Genomic DNA, 20,152 nt, shown 5'->3' with positions numbered 1-20,152 from the left:
AATGATGTAATTAAAATAATCCTTAATTCTGGAGATGAAAATGGTCCCCGAACATATTTAAATTGCTTCTTGCACTTATAGTCTTATTTCATTCTTTTTTTTCATTATTTAGAGAATACTTTATTAGTTTCTGTAATCAAACCCATGTAGATATGACCTTACATATTTAATACAGTGTATTATCCCCCCCCAAAAAATAACATTTCTAGACCAATATGGCTGTCCATTTCTGTACAATGCCAACTCAACACAGTAAATTGGGATAACTTTTTCCAAAGTTGACAGCATCGTTAAAGTTTCCAAAAATTCAAATTATATATATATGTATATCTATATATTTATATTTATATAAAAAGACCAATAATAGCAGTATGTTATGCATCGATAGCAGCAACAGCTTTTCCAGGTTCTGCAGTCATCTGAACAAAATTATAGACATTCAGCACATTGCATTAAAAAAAAAACAATAATATCCAAAAGTTCTGTTGCTGTTGTGGTACCTGGCACCATTTTTTTTATTAGCATCTTAATCATCATCTGGAAAGAGAACATTCTAGAGTAATATCATTAAATATAGCTCTGATAAAGCATGGTCACTACTATGTATCTGAACAAATATAGACATTCAGCACATTGCATTAAAAAAAAAACAATAATATCCAAAAGTTCTGTTGCTGTTGTGGTACCTGGCACCATTTTTTTTATTAGCATCTTAATCATCATCTGGAAAGAGAACATTCTAGAGTAATATCATTAAATATAGCTCTGATAAAGCATGGTCACTACTATGTATCATGAATCAGGTACAAGATATTTTACATTCACAGAGGTATGATACAGTACGGTCCTTTACTTTTAATAAATGAATTATTATGTTCAACAGCCACTGTGCCTGGGAAAAAGATTATCTTTGCAAGCAACCTCCATTTTATAATTTTGGCAAAGCCAATTTAAAAATAATCCCTGAATATAGCTCAGTGAATATAATATCCCTTATAAAATGTAATTTAAAGAAAGGTTGTAGTAAACATTAGATTATCCAATTCTCAGAGCATTAAAACATAAATCTGATTTGAATAAGCAACACTGGAAATATTCTGTAGTTGACATTACAGAAGGTAAGAAGCCCAGGAAGCAGCTGATCTCATTACAGATCTGCCAAGGATAATGTTGCTTATTTAACAGGGTGTACAGAGTTCTTTTTAGTCATAGAGCTCCCTGAAAGAACCATAGGATTCATCCAATTGAGTGAAGCCTGGGAGATTCAGGCCAGGTTTGAGTAAAGATACATGGATTAAAGTATCGACTGAAATTATATTCAATTATGTTTATATAATTGTTCTTATTCTGTAACAAGATTTTACAGCAGAACTGGCTATTCTCACCAAAGTTGAACCATGAAAACCTTTATAAAAATTAGATCACAGCTGATGCACAATTTCACCATTGCTCTTTTCCAGTGTTTTTCCAGTCTGTCTGGTCTGAAGTCACAAATGCAGCTTTGCTTGCATGAATCCTCTTAGCTCCCCACCTTTTCTGTTTAGCTAAACACACAAATGCACAAATGCATAATCTGTATCTCATGGAAATTGAAGTAAATAATGCCTGTGGAGTGTTTGGCATATTGCCTAGAACATAAAAATCATATTCAATAAATAAGAATATTCATGGGCTCTCTTAATACTATTACAATATTTAATCAAATTCTTTCCCCCGTAACTGTAATTAATGGGTACTCCAATTTTCCACAAAATGAAGAACCCAAGAATCTCAGATATTAATTAACTTACCCAAAGTTGCAGTTACTAAGGAGCAGAAATCAGAGTTTTACTTTCATATGAGGCTTTTACCTTTAGCTTTCCAACCAATAAGTTATGACTATGAGGTTCACAATAATTAGTATCGCAGCTACATAGAAATCCCTACCTATATTTAGTTTCTACAGCTTTTATAGGGTATAATTATGCTAAGAGGAATTAAAGACATTTTTAGAGCTCTTATAAATTTAGGAAACTGTGTTAATAACTATAGATGGACTTATTACCTAGTACCTGATCTCGCAGATCAAGTTTAAATGTCAGGACCAAATTTAAAGAGATGTCAAATTTTGATCATTTTATATGTTTACAATCAGTGTGTTTGTATAAAAGAGAACACCTGTTTGTTACTCTTTCTATATTAAACTTGTGTAGTCCTACTAAAATTACACAGTCTTAATCTATAAGCAACTTTAAAACTTAATCTCAGTAAATGTATATATATTTATACCCAAATATATGTTATGTCATAAAAGAAAATGATAATTGTTTAACCAATCATAAGCTGGATTACTGAAAACAATTTATAGGTTGGGATTCAAATACTGTCTTAAAGCTCACTTTTAATAATCAAAAGCCTAACAATGAGAACACAAGAAAATATTTTGGTAAAATATAGAACCTTAGCTTTTAAATCTAGTTTTGTAAGTTTAATCAAGAGCATCTCAATATCTTCAGAACCATATTGCTTTAGACATAGAAGACTCAACCTTTTAATTATACCCTAAATAATTACTCCAGATGACTAGTCATAACAGTTAACACTTCTAAGCTACATACATACATATATGTATATATATATAATAGTATATACTATTATATATAATATATATTATATACTATAATAGTATATACTGTTATAGCATTATGTTATATATATATATTTGACCAGGGAAAACTCTGTAGTTACTGTGCACTGACAATAATAGATATTGCATTTATAAAACTAATTCTTTTTGTTTTATTTTTTGGGGTTTTGCTTTTGTTTTGTTTTGTTTTTTGAGACAGGGTCTCACTACGTAGTTGAGACTGACCTGGAACTGACTATGTAGCCCAGGCTGGACTCAAACTCACAGCGATCCTCCTGCCTCATCCTCCCGAGTGCTGTGATTACAGGCATATGCCACCACACCGGGCATTTTTTTCTTTTTTTTATACCAGCGATCAAACTCAGGACCTTGCGCTTGCCAGGCAGGCAGCAGAATCACTGAGCTAAATCCTATAAAACTAATTCTTGATATTGTCTTGTGTTGTCTGACAACCCAAAAGAAATACATTACCAACTTTAAAAGCGTCTTTACTCTTACTGTGAATTGAAATTAGCTTGTGGCTAGCTTGGTAACGTGTTCTGGACAGAAAACATACCAAGAGAGAAGCAATCCTCTGGGAATGGGGCCCCATGGTGGCTCTCCCTTAATACCTGCTGTTACTAACTCTCGGTGCCCCTAGGGATGCTTTTGTTCTATCCTTGAACTCATCTGTGCTTTAAACCAGTCTGCCTGCCCTGTGGAGCAGCATTCTTGAGGGGAGAGGGAAGTGAAGGGAGTTAATTCCCAGTTCTGCCTATGGGCAGAAAGGCTGATAAATTTGGACTAAACTTTTACATTTGAGGATTAAGTCTAGACCAGCTTTTAAAAATATGTCCTGGGGATAAGTCAGAGTTAATAATGGTGGCCAGTTTTATCTGGAAGGGTTGCAGGGAGGGGGGAAATCGCAATTTTAGAAACCTGGTCCTGGAATCCAGTAGCTACAGAAGAGAATTAATTGCCTTGGACAAAACACTGCTACTGTATATTGCATTATCTCAGAGCATGGACAAGATAAAAGAATGACCCTGTGCATGGCACAAAAATCAAATCCTGGCCATTTCTTTGTTCAAGATCGAAACCCTTTCCAAAGGTGGATATGCAGTCCTTAGCAAAGCACATCTCCTAAGACAGAAGCTACAGTTGACTCTAGTAAACAAAGAACCTGAATGAATGACTGTTTAACCTTCTGAGAGAGAGCAAGAGAGAAAAAGGAAATCAAAGGACATATTGAAGATGCACCTTTAAACTGTATTGTTTTGGGCTCATAAATATGTGTACGTTTGAAAGTAGCTCACTGTGGTGTCACTCGGACATCAGTTCTCCATTTATGTCTCAGGATTAGTCTCTCTCTTGCCAGTTTTATGAGAAACCCTTGCCCAAGCACCAGATCAGCTAAAACCTTCATGTGTTCCTTCCTGGATGAGCATGAAATCGAATTCCCTTCAAACCTAGGAATTGGAGTTATTCAGTCTGTAAAGGAATACCTATCTTCAGTACCCTTATAGATGAGCACTCATTTTTTAAGGTTCAGAAGCCTTCAGTTGGAAAGGGAAAGGATACTGGTAACATCCTTACTGAGGTGATCTTCTAAAACCTGTGCCTTAGCCTCTGGCTTAATCCTCAGACACACTCACACTATGCAAGTTGTCAGGCAAAATCATTCCAAAAAGTTGTATGTAATAGGGGCCCAAGCCATCTTATAACCAACCACCAAATGAGTCAGAAATACAAATAAAAGCCATCACAGCTCAAACTTTTTATCATTTTGACCAAAAAAAAAAAAAAAAAAAAAAAAAAAAAGCATACAGAATCAACAAAAGACACAAACAACCACCAAACAACAGGTGGCAATTTTAATTACCTAAAGAGTCACAATCCAGAATCTCGTCACATTATTTAGAAGTTCCAAGAAACAAAAGCAAACTCTTAGCTCTTTCTAGTTATCTTGCTGGGACCTTCAAAAGGATATAGGAGAAATAATAACTGCTGACCCATTAGATGTCAAATATGCCAAGTTCTAAATTCAGCAACACCAGTGATGAAGTCCTGAACCAAAGGAAGAAGTTAGAAGAGTTTTATTGGCAATAAGGGGAGAACAGCCCCTGGATTTCCAAGAGGAATCCCTAATGGGGTGGCCCTTTGGCAGGGGTAGTTTATACAGCAAAGTCACATCGCAAACACACTGTGGGTCAAACTGCAATCAACCTATAGGGTTGCAAGTATAGCTGCTCAGCTAATCTTTATCCAATAGGGAACAAAGTCATGCAGCAAGGGTTCATGGAAGGGTACATTTTGGGGAAGGGAAGGGTCCAGATGCTCTGGTCACCTACCTAGATGTCTGATACCTATCTGGGCTTACTGGACCAGGGAATGCTAATTCTAGTATCCCTTAGTGAGTCATGTAGGCCTGGCCCTTGCATCTTCATCTTGAGGCCTCCTCTTCTTCAGATATGCCCAATCTTGATGGTTTTTTTTGTTGTTGTTGTCGTTGTTTTTTGTGTGTGTGCTGACTTCCTTTGGGGCCTAATCCCTCTCTAACTGTATATTAGCTTCTATCTAACTTGGCTGCCTATAATAACTTGACAGCTCTTAGTAAGAATAGACCCTTTAAAAACAGATTAGTAAGAGATTAGTAAGAGCAAACACATAGAAGCTTAATTACATGTATACCTCATGTTAAAAAAGTGAGAAGATCTCAAGGTAACTTCAAACTTAAGGTTAAATATGATGGTTTCCTGGTTTCAGCTACCCAATCAGCCACCGTCTCTAAATATTAAATTAAAAATTCCAGAAATAATTCATAAGTTCTGAATTGAACACCATTCTTAGTATGGCAGTGTACTTTAACCCAGCTAGGACATGAATCATCCTTTTTCCAGCATATCCAGGCTTGCATGCAGAACCTAGGGTTAGCCGCTTAATTGGTCTCTGCAGACCACTGTGAATTCTTAGTGCTTGTGTTCAGATAATCCTTATTTTACCTAACAGTGGAGAGCAAGAAGAGTGATGCTGATAACTGGAATAAACCAAAGGGAACCCCCAAATGGCTTCCTTTAAATGATAAATTTCTTAATTTAACAAGATATATAATGAGAATAAATCTTCTACCCATGAAGTTATAAAGAAGAAAAAAGAAATTTTGGCTAATTTTGTCGTCATATTCAAACAGCGAAATTACAGCCACCATGCATGATAAATAGAATTAAAATGGCATTACATTTGAACAAGAAAAACACAATATATGCAGGGTTCTGTACTGTGCACAGTTTCAGGCATCCTGTGGAGGTATTGGAAAGTATCCCTTGCATGTTAGGGATTTATCTATCTTATATTACTTGTATCTATTGAAACTTAGAAAGAATAGGAGGAAGATCCAGTTAGGAGAAGGAAACCAGGAAGAGCAGAGTAAATAGGGTCGTGTTTGTTTTAAGTCAGTCCCTTCTCCGGTGATCAGTCTGTTAGGATTTAGTCATTTTTCTTTTCTAATACCAAGAGGGAGATACCCTTACAAATGAAAATTTCTTTGTAGATACAAATTTCCCTTATGAAAGAGTAACTTCTACTTTGTTTGCAGAGTTTCTCCTGTGTTTGTACTTTCTCAACATAATGAGCTGAAAATAATCCTTATGACAAAGAGGCATATTTTGGGGTGGGATATTCTAGTCTTCTACAGTGCATAAAAATGTTTTATAAATAGAAGGCAATCTAAACTAGAAATTTTCTTTTCCCACTTAACAGAAAAATCACCAAATGTTTGATGCTTATTTTGAGAGCAGAAGAACAGTGTTCATTCACTTTCGGACTAGTTAAATACAGTTTCTTGCATATCTATGTAATGATACTTGGTGCTATTTCATCAAGTGTCTAATAGTCGATAAAGTGAGAATAAATATGGAAAAATTGAGTTATACAATTGCATCAAAAATATATTATACTGTTTACACAGCATTGGAGAGCATGGAAGGGTATTACTATAGAGACAATGTTTCAGTGGAAGAATTTCAAGCTCAGATAAATGCAGCTTCATTGGAAAAGGTCAAGCAGTACAACCAGAAGCTCAGGTATGTAGCCTCTACTTTTTACTTTTTAACATAAGTTTCTGTATTTTGAACATGTGATAAAGACTTGTGACATTTTTATTAGATGATTATTAGTGATATTTATTTTGATATAAATTCTTCTTGTATAATGTTTTAAATATCCTAAAGGGCTGTACTTGTAGTAAATAAAATAATCAAGAAAAAATATTTCTAAATGTTTCATATTATTTTGCTTCTAAAGAAGATAAAGGAAAGAAATTAAATATATAGTAGGCCATTTCCAGGGGGAAAAGTCTTTCCATTTTAGAGTGATGTCCACAAGGAAGCTTAGCGAATGGATTCCTTCCTGTACTATTAAACAGCCAGCACCTTCTCATGAGGACAAGAGTATGTGCCACATGAAGACAGGACAGGCTATATGCTTGGTATTGGAAAACATGTTCTTTCAAGTAGATATATTGATATTGGAATTTAGCATGTTTTTCCTTTAAAAATACTGGAGGATAAATAACAGGGAAAATTAACCACAAATAGTAGAGGGGAAATGTATTACAATTGAGAAGCTTTAAATGTTAGTATTTATTAGTATATGTGTCTTCCTCCTATTTTACAGATAACCTTGTTGACAGATCCATATTTGAAATTACTTGACCCAATTTATTTATTTATTTATTTATTTTACAGTAGTAGAGATTCAACTCAAGACCTCACACATGCCTGGCAAGAGCTCTATCACTGAGTTGTTTTTTTTGTTTTGTTTTGTTTTGGTACTGGGTATTGAACCCGGGTCCTTGCGCTTGCAAGGCAGGTGGCAGCACCACTAAGCTAAATCACCGGCCCTCAGATATTTTTGAAAGAAATTGGTTTTCTCTACTCTGAGTTCCAATCAACAATACACATGTGGCAATTTTGTTTTTTTGTTTATACTATAGCCAAATTGTGAAGATAAATTAATAATGCCCAACACGGCCCGTGTTGCTTCTGACCAATGATTAGGCTTTCTTCTGCCAAGAATGCTTTGCCTCTTTCTCTGTCTTACAAACCTGTCCTGTCTCCCAGGTTCTCTACATGCATCATCTCTATCATCTTCTGAAGCTCTCAGACTCAAATCCCGCAGATCCTTTTTGATTATTAATTCTCTCTTCCTCTTCAAATGTAGTTGAAGATCCTGATGCTTCTGACTGTTCTATCACCGTTTTAAATCATTATTTCTCAAAGGCATGCAATAAACTGACTTTTCATGAGAAAGAAAAAAATAACCTTTAATTCTGACCAGTACGCCTCCTGAGTAACAAACAGTGGCTTATGCAGCTTAAGTCACAGAGGAGAAGTTGCCTTCATAACTGATAAAATCTGTTTCAGTTACCTTTCAATGGAGAATCCAAAATTATAGCACTTGTGTAGAATGCATGGCCCTAAGCATATAAACTTTGACACCAGTTTGAAATTAGATAATTGCTGTAGCTTCCCAACTAATCTCCTGACCTCTGAGCACAGATGTTATTTTAATCTCAGAATTTTGCTTCCATAACATGTCATCTTTCTGCTCTAAGGACTTTGAGGATTTCTTGCTGCCTCCAGGAGTCCCAAGGTTCTTAGCATGGCAGTGAAGACTTTTTATGACTTCACCCTACCCTTTTTCCTATGGGTCAAGTTCTCATTTCTAACTATGCACAGTATATAACCTGCCCTTTTTCATGACTTCTTATCCATCTCCAGCATCTGCTTTACTCTATTTCCAACTGTTGATCAAACTATACTTAGGATTCAATGTCTACTCTGGTAGATTCACCATCATAAAATAACTTTTAAAAAAATTTTAATGCTGGAGTGAACCCCAGGCGCAAATATTTTTAGAAGCTCCGTAGGAGATTTGAATGTAGAGCTGCAACTGAAAACCAGTCCAAAGCTCTCAAAGGATAACCCTCAGCATCAGTATCACCTGTCAACTTGATAACATCTTTTGGGTAGGCCCAGAAATCTGAGTTGCAACAAGCTTTTCTGATTATTCTTTTACTCACAGTCAAATTTCAGAACCACTGTCTCACCCCTTCTTATCAGATCCCTCTTCCAGCTTTTCCTTTTATTTTATGATTATTATCGAATTCAGGTTTTCTTCTTGATAATACAGTTATGTGTACAGATTTCTCATCTTTATTGCAGTATAAGTTCTTTAAGATGAGGAATAAATTTATATTGATGCGCCCAAAAATGTGTGCTTAATTACATTAAAGTATTTAGGTATAACTAGCAGAAGAAGTAAGGATGTAACATACCATTTTCACCCTGTGGATCTTTGTTTTTAACAGAGATGCATATTCATTTAAAGATAAAATATGTTTATTAATGTTTCTTTATTAATAAAATAGCATATTTATTAATTATTGTATTCCAGTAAGAAAATATTTCAAGAAAAATTTCCTTGAGAAAGCATTTTTAAAAATTATAAACTCTTAGCACATATTAGGTGCCCTTGCCAGCAATGACCGATTTCCTTTGCACATGAAACAGTTGTCTTCCTCCTTATTTCCAGTACTGCATTCTCTTCCTTTTCAATAAGGTGTTAATTATCCCTTAAGGTTTTTGTTATTGTATAAGTTCAAACACTTCTAAATTTTTTGTGCACAATTTGTTCATAGTTTGCAGAGCCACAAGCCAACTTTGTCGTTTCTAGGGGCACTTAACTGCTCCCCTTAAAATCTAGCCCCAAGGTGTCAGCCTTTCCTCATAAGCCTAGTGGCTTTTTTCACACTTTGACGGAAAACCATTTTATCCTGGACATTAATTAATTTACTAACTGGAGCCTTTTTATCCCCCATAGACTTATAATAAAAGTATTGTTTGACTAGAACACAGTCTTTAGAGTAAAAATTTTAGAAACCAAACTCAAACTGGCATAAGAAAAAATAATGCCTATCTAAAATAATAAAAATAATGCATATCTAATGTGGACATCCAGGGCTGTGTGGTTGATTCTTAGCACACTGTTTCTCTTGCCATCTGTTGGTGCTCCTTTTCTTTGTGTGGGCTTCATTTTCAGCTCCAGTTTAGCCTTCTGTTTGTGTGAAGATGGTCCCTACAGACCAGTGTTACATTTTCAGAAGAGAAGGTGCTCTCAACCCCATCAGCATCAGCAAAAGACCTGGGAGGTGCTCATTAGCCAAAGCCAGGTCACCTGCTCATTTCTGAGTGAGCTCAGCACCACAGACCAGAGGGAGGACACTGGACAAGCAGAAATCAAGGATACTGCTCTTGTTAGAGAAATTGCTCCAGGACAGCCAAGAATACATGGGAGTCATTTCTACTTAAAAGGGAATGATAATCAGAATTGTATTAAATAAAACACCTTCACAACAACTAGATGAATTATGTAGACTGCTTAAAAATCCTAATGAGTTCCATGTGAGCATTTCCAATTTAAAGGGAGCTTAAGGTTACCTAGCTAATAACTGATGAAGCCAGAATTTAAGTCAAAGACACTTCTTTTCTGTAATGTCTATATTTTTATACTGTACAAGGCCATCCCAGTGAATAGAATGAATGCGTATTTCACACAGAAAACATACACAGACAACGAACTCTCTGTTGCTGTATATCGGTGTCAGATATAACCTGCTGCTCCCATTTACTCTGATTCTGGACCGTCGGTAGCTCATTCATCCTGTGTACCCAAAGTTTCCATTTTTGTGGAAATGGGTAAGACAGGAAATAAAAGAGTAAACAAATCATAAACAAAATATTTAAGATTGTGAAAGTTATAGTGAAGGAAATATAAGACAAATTTACACCAAGAAGTTGCTAATTCAGAAGGAGAAGAGAAGCTAAGGATGACTAAGTATTAAGTGAGTTTTAAACATTAGCCTGAATCGTAAGGAGAGAGTCTTGCCCAGGCACAGGAGAAAGTTTTTCCACAAACACTGAATTGATGCCTACACATAACGGGAATAGGCCTGTCATGTTAAAGTAAGACAAAAGAAAAAACCACTTTGTTTTTGCACATAAAGAGGAATAATCCTTGCTGAGAATATGGGCCAAGCCAGAGTAGGGCCCAGTTGCAGCTCTTGTAAAAATTCTGGATTTAATTGTAAGCACAATGGAGAAGCCAGTAGAAAATTTTTATTGAGTTAATATTGTCCTTTTGTATTTTCTGCATCAACTGCAAGCAATATTCCAAATGGCTGAAGTTTTCACAAGGCAGTAAGGCATTAGTGAAGCGAGCTGAGACCAGCTGGCTGGCCTGACCGTTTCCCTGCAGTCTCCTGTGGAAATACAGATTGAGAACTTTTGGGGAGCCCTGCCACCGATGTGGTGACCCCGATCCTAGTTTTCTGAACATACATTAGTTTAGCTGTTTCATTTATGAACAAGGCTGAGAGCTAGGAGAAGTGTTTCACCGCTGTTCTAAAATATAACCTCCCTCCTGGGCCAAGTCAGATAACATTTTGATTGATTTTCTTCTGCTTATTGAAGAGGAACAGCATGTAAAGTGTTTAACTGGAATTCTGACAGAGAAATTTAGGATTGTGGGCATTGTTACCCTCTCCCTCCACCATCTCTACCTGACTCTAGTGGTTTTTTTTTTTTTCATATTTAAAACTTTCCTTTTTATTTCCTCTGGCCATGAGCCATCATTGCCATCAGCATCATTTTCCCCTGTCCACTTAAGGGTGATTTATCATTACCAAGCCCTTTCATTTTAATGCATGCTCTTTATTGGCAAAAAGCACCACTACAAAGTGACTGATGAGATAAATTGTAAATGTTACTAAGTTTTCAACGTGACTAAAGTGGTCCTTGCAGTTTCAGGAGCCTAGAATACTATTTTTAAATACATTTTTTTGTATAAAGGAAATAGTGAAATAAAACAAAAATCAAAAGGAAACATTATATATTAACTATTAGGCTCATTTATTATTTTTATGAAGTGACAGCTTCCTACTGAATTTTTAGTGCTTATTATTTTGGGCTACCTAAATGTAAATTAATCAGATTTTCAGGTAGAAAAAATTATTCAAAGCAAATAGTGTTTCCTGTCCTGTTATCTGATAGCAAACAGTATATATAGGCTTGAAATAGAAGTGTTTGCGTACTACTGACGAATATCTTTGAAAACCACTTTAAATCAACGAAAGTATACAGCTTTAAAATTGGGGAACACGTACAGGAAGAAAAGGGCTAAAGGTGTAGAGGAAGTGGGAAGGGTAGGGGAAAGGAAATACGGGAAAAGAAAAAAGCATGAGAAAATGCAAAAATGGAAAGAAGGTATTTGTAAATAAGGAAGGTAGGAGGAGGTGAAAGGAGGGCAGGGACAAGGGGGAAAATGAGAACCAAGACCTGTTATATAAAGGTACAAGATCCCAAAGATGAATGTAACTGTACTGTATACCTAAACTGTACCAATAAACTCAATGAGAGAAAAAAAATCAGGGAACAAGTGAACGGCAGAATGTGAGAGAATTTTAATTACAGTACACAAATGCCTTTGTTCTTAAATTATTTTTCCATGCAAAGCTTCAGCTTTAAAGTTAACTGATATGATTTTTAAATTAAACAGAACATTCCAGATTGACATTATCTCCTCCATAGCAGTTCTATATTTTACCTACTTTATCTTTCAAGAAAGTTGGTTTTTGTTTTGTTTTTTAGCTGAAGATGCATCCGTATTTTGGTTTCTCTAAACTAGCTGTAAACCAAATGTGTACATTCAATTCCTTTCTTTTTCAGATTGAGAATGTAGAATTTTTAGGCTTGTATATTTTATATTTTGTTTCACTCCTATGGCAAGAGTGAAAACTAAGTATACAAAAAATTTGACTTAGTTTGTAATGTTTAAAGGTTTTATAGTCTTCTTTCCTATATATGAAATGTAGAAAGAAAGGATCTACCATATGCCAAATAGGAGTTATGCTTAAGCACCAAAATCTTGTACCAAGTAAAACTAAAAGTACTTACATTAGCTCAGTGGTACCGCTTGGCTGCCCAGTACCAGGGACAGCGCTGTGCATGGGAGGCGTTGCCACAGGTAACACTGCTGCCTGCCTGCCAAGAACAATCTGTGGTTTATGATAAATATGAAAAAAATTCATTAATAATTTATAAACATATATGAGACAAAATATATAGAGAAGACATAAGTTGCTGCATCTGTGTAAGAGAAGGGAATCCATCTTAACTGGGAGTGGGATGATGGTTGATAGCTTCAGGAGCGAATTATTGAGGAAGTGATCTTAAGGCTGAGATCTGAAAGGGGAATTGGGGTGACAGTGTTCAGGAGAGATGGCGTGGAAGATAAACTTGAGAGGAAAGGAATTATTTTCTAGCAGAGGAACTAGCATGTGTGAAAATCCTCAAAGGGGAAGGAGAAATTGTAAGGCTTGGGTTCAGGAGAACAGGGGGCATGAAATAAATAGACTCCATATGCTCCTTTTTACCCCTTGCCATTCTGTTCTTTCTCAATTTCTTTTACGCCGACCTTCACCCAAGACAAACTTCTTCAGTAACATTAGCATTTGCTGAAGAACATAAGTACTAAGGACCCAACTCAGATTTATCTTCCTGCAGAATACCTTCAGTTATAACTTCACCTGGAATTAATCATCTTCTTTGAAACTTAACCCCTTGGGCTCCTTTTGTTTGATTTTTGCTTGTAGGTTACTTACATAGCTACCTCCGCAGTATGAAGGCAACCAAGTTATAACTGTCCATTGTACTTAGTACATAGTGAGTATCGTTTAAATAGTTGAATTGAACTGGAAACCATGCCAGTTGCAATACATGACCATATTTTTGTGATATTATCATTTGATAGGATTTATTCCAGTATTCAGTCTAGTTTGTTTTATATCCAAAAATTTCCAGGCCATTTATTTGGAGGGTACAGATGCTGACTCTGCTGGAGACCTGTTTAGAAAATTCATCAGCAGAGCCAGTGCTCATAAATTTCACATGAGACAAAATCAGATAAAGTTGAAGTTGCAGTGACACTTTGAGAACAATGTATCTCTTTATTTGAAAAGTACTATAATTCTATTAAACATTTCTACCTTTGCTTTACTGAGAACAATATAGCTGCATGTATTTTTATGCATGTTATCTTTAAATTCAAATGTACTGTATTTGTTCTTATTTGAATTCAGACTAATTTATGTGCCCTTGATAATTAGAAATTATAATATTCATATAAGTTTGTCTTAAAGAAATTTTAATGCAGTTTCTAGGCAAGATCAGCTCAAGATTAGAATTATTTCATTATGAATTCTCACATTTTAAAGGTAGGTTTTACATTGTGATAATATTTATAAAGATGAACAGATAAACTGCCTAACAAATAGAAGCAGATAAAATCATCCTAATTTTCAAAGCATTCTTTGAAAAGAATACTCTCTATCTGGACACTATGAAAAGTTATTGTTTTTTTTATCTCCATGCTAAGAGAAGATGCTGTTTTCACCAAAGCTAGGAGAAGATCAAAGTACTTTGTGCCCGGAATTTCCTTTGGAATAAAAGAGAATGGGAAATGTGAAACAAAAATTAAGCGCACCCCAAAGAATCAGTTAGGGAGACACATACTGTGAGGAAAAATTCTCAGTGCTTATAGAAGCAGGATTGATTTTTATTTTTAACTCTGCTGACTTTTCTGTCTGATCGCAAGGACAATCAGTCTTAAAAATATATTCATGGCATCTTAGTCGAGCTTTTTGGTGAGTTTTTTTTTTTTCCCAATTGCTCTTGTTCAGGTCTTTTTGCTGACATTTCAGACTTCTCTAGTGGATGTGTGTGGAAGGCGAATGAATGATTCTAAATTATATTTTCAAAGCTTTACTTCTGCTATAAGTGGAAATTTATCTTGAGCCCCAAACTTTTGATACAAAAGACAAGATTTTAACTTATAGGAAATTAATATGGATATATGGAAACTTATGATTTATGTGAAGAATAGAACACTAGTTTTGGAAAGTTAGCTGCCTATTTGGACAGGCCGATTGGCCAGCGGGCAAGGTTCTAATTTATGTAGATTGAACTTTATAAAGTTCTGTCAATCACTTAGGAAGAAAACCACTTTTTTTTTCTGTGATTTTGGAATGTTCATCCAGAATGAATCAAATTGTAGTTGCCTGGCTAATTCCTGCTCCTCTTTTCAGACACATCTCAAAATTCATCTCACCCCCATAAGGTCTTTCCCCTTTGTCAAAAATAGTTTTTTTTTCTTTACATTCCCTTATGTTTCTATGTGATAGCATTTATCATCATGTTTTCTGTTATTTTTATGTTTCTTCTTTTCACTTTCTCTTTTTCTTTTTTGTTTACTTGTTGGTGATACAGTATAAATCATTAATAAATGCATATATGTATATAAATGTTCAAAAGTTAGGACAGCCAAACCAGGATACGTGTTATAAATTGTGGAAGGCTCCTAACTAACTGAACAATGACTTTAACAGACACCTGGATAAAAGTATGGCCTCTAATATCATTATTGACTTGGTCTGCATAGCACCTCCCATCATTCTGGGGAACTATTCCTTATGATTCATCAATATTTATTTTATATTTTTACCCAAGTACAGGAATGTGCAAAACATTGGGGATATAGAGAATTTTAAAGGGCAATAAAAGTAAATGTAACAAACAAGTCATTTTGAAATACTCTACTGAACAGCATGACCTGGGTAACAACATGCCCAGGAACCGTACAAGAGGAGCACATAGGAAAGACAGAGGAACTCAGAGGCTGGGGACAATTCCAACAAGTGATACACACAGATCAGTTAGAGGAGAGAAGAGGTGCTGTTTCAGTGTGTAGAGCAGAACCACAAAGGCAGAAAGTGAAGCAGGAGGGGTTTTTAGAATCTGGCAGCAGAGAGCCTCAGATGCCCAGATACCTTTAAATGAAGTAGTTTACTTCTGATTTCTAAGCAGTAAAGTGTGGGGAGGGGTGATATTTTTAAAGTGTGTACACTTATAATAATAATGAAACTATTAAAATAGTTCGTGCAAGTAACAAGAACCCTAAGCAGAGAGAACCAGATATACAATGAAAGAAAAAGACCAAAGGAATTTAAATAGATGTAGTCTTATTAGTACTTGAAAATAAGAAGTATCTTGGTATCTGACTGTGAGTCAAGCCCACTAATATATTTTTGTCTTCAAGGGTGTGCTCATGAAATCCTACACATTGTCAAAGAAGGATGCATCTCATCAACTTTAAATGCCAGCCAAATGCATTATCACCCATATACTTGACATCAAATTCCAAAATAAGTGTCAAAATATATACCATATAGTACTGTGTGTAATAACATATAATTATTATATGCAGAAAATAATTATATACTATCACTGAATATAAAATGTTTTGATAGAATAAAATAGACCTTAATAGGAAGTTTGCATTTAAGTCTCTTCAAATATTAAAACATTTAGCCATGCAAAATTGAAAGCCTATAGCTTCATTTCACTGATAGCATAGTATGTATACCTTCATAATTTAAAATTTTGTTGCATATGCTTGTTTCTGTAGGCTTTGAACTTAATCTGTTTGGGATATCAGTGATCTCATATATAAAATCAGACACATTCAGAAAACTCAGTGGAAGATAAGAGGTGAACAAATCTCTTGCTAGTCATAAGGAAAGGTGTTTTCAGTGAATCTCATATGACCAGTGCCTTTTGTATGGGCCAGTTGAAAGAAAAATGAAATAAATATGCTTAACAGACCAATGGCACTTAGGTTATGGTAGGGAGGTTAGGGTAAATATGAAAGTATGCATTGATATGAACAAGAAGACACAGGACAATGACATGAAATTACCTGCTACTGGGCCAGGGATTTAGCTCAGCGGTTCGGTGGCCTGCCTTGCAAGCACAAGGACCCAAGTTCAATCCCCGGTACCAAAAAAGAAGAAAAGAAAAGAAATTACCTGCTACAATAATCTACTAGATGGACAGTCCATCAAACTTGGATTCCAGTCCCATTTTCACACTGACTACCTGTATAACTTGGAGCAAATTCTTAATACCTCCAATCCTAATTCTTTATCTCTCCATTGGAGCTAACGATATGTTGTAGAGTGTCATGAGCTTTAGCTGAGGAGTCCAGTCAGTCGTCAGTGTTTGCCTAACATACAGAATGACTTACTTGCATGTGAAGATACATTTTTTTCTTTCAGTACTGGGGATAGAACTCAGGAGCTTGTGCTTGTGAGGCAGGCATGGTGTCACTGAGCTAAATCCCCCCCCTTGAAGATAAATTTTACAGTTTTCCTACAGAGCATTTGATTGGAGAACAAAATTAATATTAGAGATTTCTCCAAGATACTTGGTGTTGGGGCAGCTGGCCTTACTACCCAGTGGGAAAGACACAGAAGGAACTCACATAAAACAGCTATGTATAATGAAGCTGGAGGAGGCTTGTTTGCACTCAGATATTCTCCTGAGAATACAGGTGCTGCATTTGATATCACATTGGAAAACTACAGAAAGATAGAGGCTGTTGTGAAAATTTTTTCAGAAGGACATACAGCTCCAGTTGTGTCTTCAGGCCTAGATTTATCACACAGACAGGAAGGATGTTTTCCCAGATCTGCTAAGACAACATTGCAGAAGGCTTGCAACTACCTCCAGTAGAAGTATTTGAAAAGAAACTTGTTATGCAACATCTAATTGAAATTTAGATGAAAAATCACTAGCAGATTCTGTAGGTTGTCAATAAAAGATTGCTATTAAAGTCGTTTTTGTTGTTGTACAGTCAAATGTGAGGTCACAAATGAAATAAGAAATTCCTGTATTCAACATCTCATCAACCTTGGTCAAAATATGGCATATACCAATATTTAAAGTTGTTAACATGAGAAATGGCTTTGATTTGCTAAAGTATATAATCTAGATTGGGAGGACCGTGTACTTTATAGGAAAAATATAAATTCTTTCTGTTTTTGTTTCAGTAACTCTTACGGTAGAAGAACTTGGGTAACTGTTTGATCAACTGAATGCAATTTCATGCCCTTCCCCCATTTATATTCCCTTCCTGCTGCCTTTACTTCCCTGGAATACCTACTCCTGTCTCTCCACTCTGCCTTTCTTTTTTACTATTCTTTCTTCCTTCTCTTCCTCTCTTTTTATCTATGTACTATTTTAAATACTTGGACAATCATTAATGCTTAGTTTTTTTCTAGCCTACTATGCCACATTATTCTTTCTCTCTTTTCCTAGGTTAATGACATAGTAGGGTCTCTTCTCATTAAGTTCATAAGTATATGATATAATCTAAAGTTAGCTTCTCAAATGTTGATGTCGCTGGTAGCTACTCTGTCCTCTCAAAGCAACACTAGGGGCTTAACGTAGCACCAGAACCCAGAACAGACTGAGTGAATACTTTCGTGTGGAGACATACCTACAACCCAGTGCAATCCACGAAGAGAAAGTCACTTGCAAAAATGGACCTCGTGGAGAATAGAAGACACGTTCAACTCAGCTGTTCTATAAACCTCGGATACAGAAACACTACTAATTTGAGAAAACAGGGAAGATGCCTCAAAAAATATATAAATCCCAAGAGCTGATCTCACAGATACTGAAGTGGATGAAATTCTAAAGAATTTTTTAAAATGACAGTTAAAATGATCAGTGAGCTCAAAGAATACAAATAAGCAGATGATAGAATTAAGGAAAACAATGCAGAATGTATAAGACTATTTTAGCAAGAGACAGAAGTTCTGAAAAAGTACCAAGCATAAATCCTGGAAATAAAAACCACAATAAGTAAAATAATTGAAAGTCTAGACTGTAGGCAAGATCAATCAGAAGAAGGAATAAAAAGAGAAATGCTGAAGGACTCACCATACTGGTCTTCAGGCTATCCTGCCAAGCCTTAATAACAAACGCATGGTTCTGACACAAAAACAGAAATGTAAACCAATGGAATAGAACAGAGGGTATAAAAACAAACCCAGGCATATGTAGCTATCTGATTTTTGACAAAGGGTCCAAAAGCAAATGCTGGAGAAAAGACAGCCTATCTTTATGGAATGGGGCTAAGAATACTGGATATCGACACACAGAAAATGGAAATGAGATCCCTGCATAAAACCCTGTACTAAAATGACATCAAAAATACAGAAAACAATGAATGTTTTATAATGAAGGGAAAAGGAGACCACCAAATTGTTGGTGTGAATGTGAGCTAGTAAAACCAGTATGGATATCGATATGGAGATTACTCAAAAGACTAAACAAAGAAATATCATTTGACCTAGCTGTACCACATTTGAGGGTATTTCTGAAAAAAATTAAGGACTGCAGAGTGGAATGATGCGTGAGATACATGCACACCCATGTTTATAGCAGCACAATCTACAATTGCTAAGCTGTGGAAATAGCCTAGGTGCCTGTCAACAGAAGAATAGATAAAGAAAATATGGTATATATGCAGAGTGGAATATTACGAAGCCAGAAAGAATAAAGTATCATCTCTAGTAAAATAAGTGGAACTAGAAATAGTCATGTTAAATGAAATTAATGACACTTAGGAAGTTAATTATCACGTAAGAAATTTAAAAAGTATGTATGCACACAGAGAGGTGACAGGAAACCAGGAGATAGACTTCTGAAGACTTGGAAGGATATAAGCAGGAGATGGTAGGAAAGGCAGAAGGGAGTTAATAGGACTAAAATTGATTAAGATATGTGAAATGTATATACTTTCTTCCCAAAACAAACCACCATCATATAATATTAGCATGCACTAATAATATGCCAAAATAATTACAGAGGGGACAGGTTTACAGGAATGCTTATATTTGTATTCATTTTTTGTACATGTTTTGGTTTTTTAGCTAAGAAACTCACTTTGAACATCAGTTACTGCGATGTGGCCCTACTGCACATGACTATTATGCAGCTCATGCCACACCTAACTTGCTGCACTATGCTCTCTCTTGTTCAGTAAGACAAGGGCTTTTGAAAGTCTGCATTTTGGTTCCTTTGAAGGAAAAAAGATAACCACAGAGTCTGTTCAAAATGAGAATAGTGGGATAAAGTAGAGTCTTAGAAAACCTTACTTGAAAGAGGTAGGCAGTGAAGAGGACACTAGGGAGAAGACAGAACAAGTAAATCAAGAAAAGTGTGCAAGGCTCCAGGCCAGTGTCAAAAGGCTAAAGAAGCAGAACGTTTAAATAATGAGTGCTGTAATAAGAAGAGGTTCAGAAAATAATGTTTGACTGTCCACTGCTTTTGGCCAATGCAAATTCATGGCCACCATAAGAGATTTTTCTGTAAGTTTCCAGGAGAATGTGTTGGAGCTGGGATTGGCAGTTTGAGTCCCTTGGAAGAATTTCTGATTAGAATAGGAGGGAAGTTATTGGGCAATATCTGAACGAAGCCTAGAAGTAGTGAAGACTTATTTTCCACTAGAATGAACTTGGTCAGACTTGCGGTTTTTTTTTTTTTTTTTTTTTTTGAGGGACTCGGGGTGCCTTTAGTTTTTCCC

General features: G+C 35.7%; 1 protein-coding gene across 1 annotated transcript in view; it reads left to right on the top strand.

Annotated features, from left to right (window-relative positions):
• Positions 1-20,152, top strand: part of Prex2 (phosphatidylinositol-3,4,5-trisphosphate dependent Rac exchange factor 2) — a 151,801-nt gene that overhangs the window by 82,018 nt on the left and 49,631 nt on the right. Inside the window, exon 25 of the mRNA XM_033760611.1 lies at positions 6,573-6,687. Coding sequence (XP_033616502.1) covers positions 6,573-6,687 — 115 coding nt within the window. The remainder of the gene's footprint in view (positions 1-6,572; positions 6,688-20,152) is intronic.

This window comes from Fukomys damarensis, unplaced genomic scaffold, assembly GCF_012274545.1.
Source record: "Fukomys damarensis isolate Sample0158 unplaced genomic scaffold, DMR_v1.0_HiC HiC_scaffold_5, whole genome shotgun sequence".
In the NCBI taxonomy this organism is placed as follows: Eukaryota; Metazoa; Chordata; class Mammalia; order Rodentia; family Bathyergidae; genus Fukomys; species Fukomys damarensis.
This window is presented reverse-complemented; position numbering and strand designations above follow the sequence as displayed.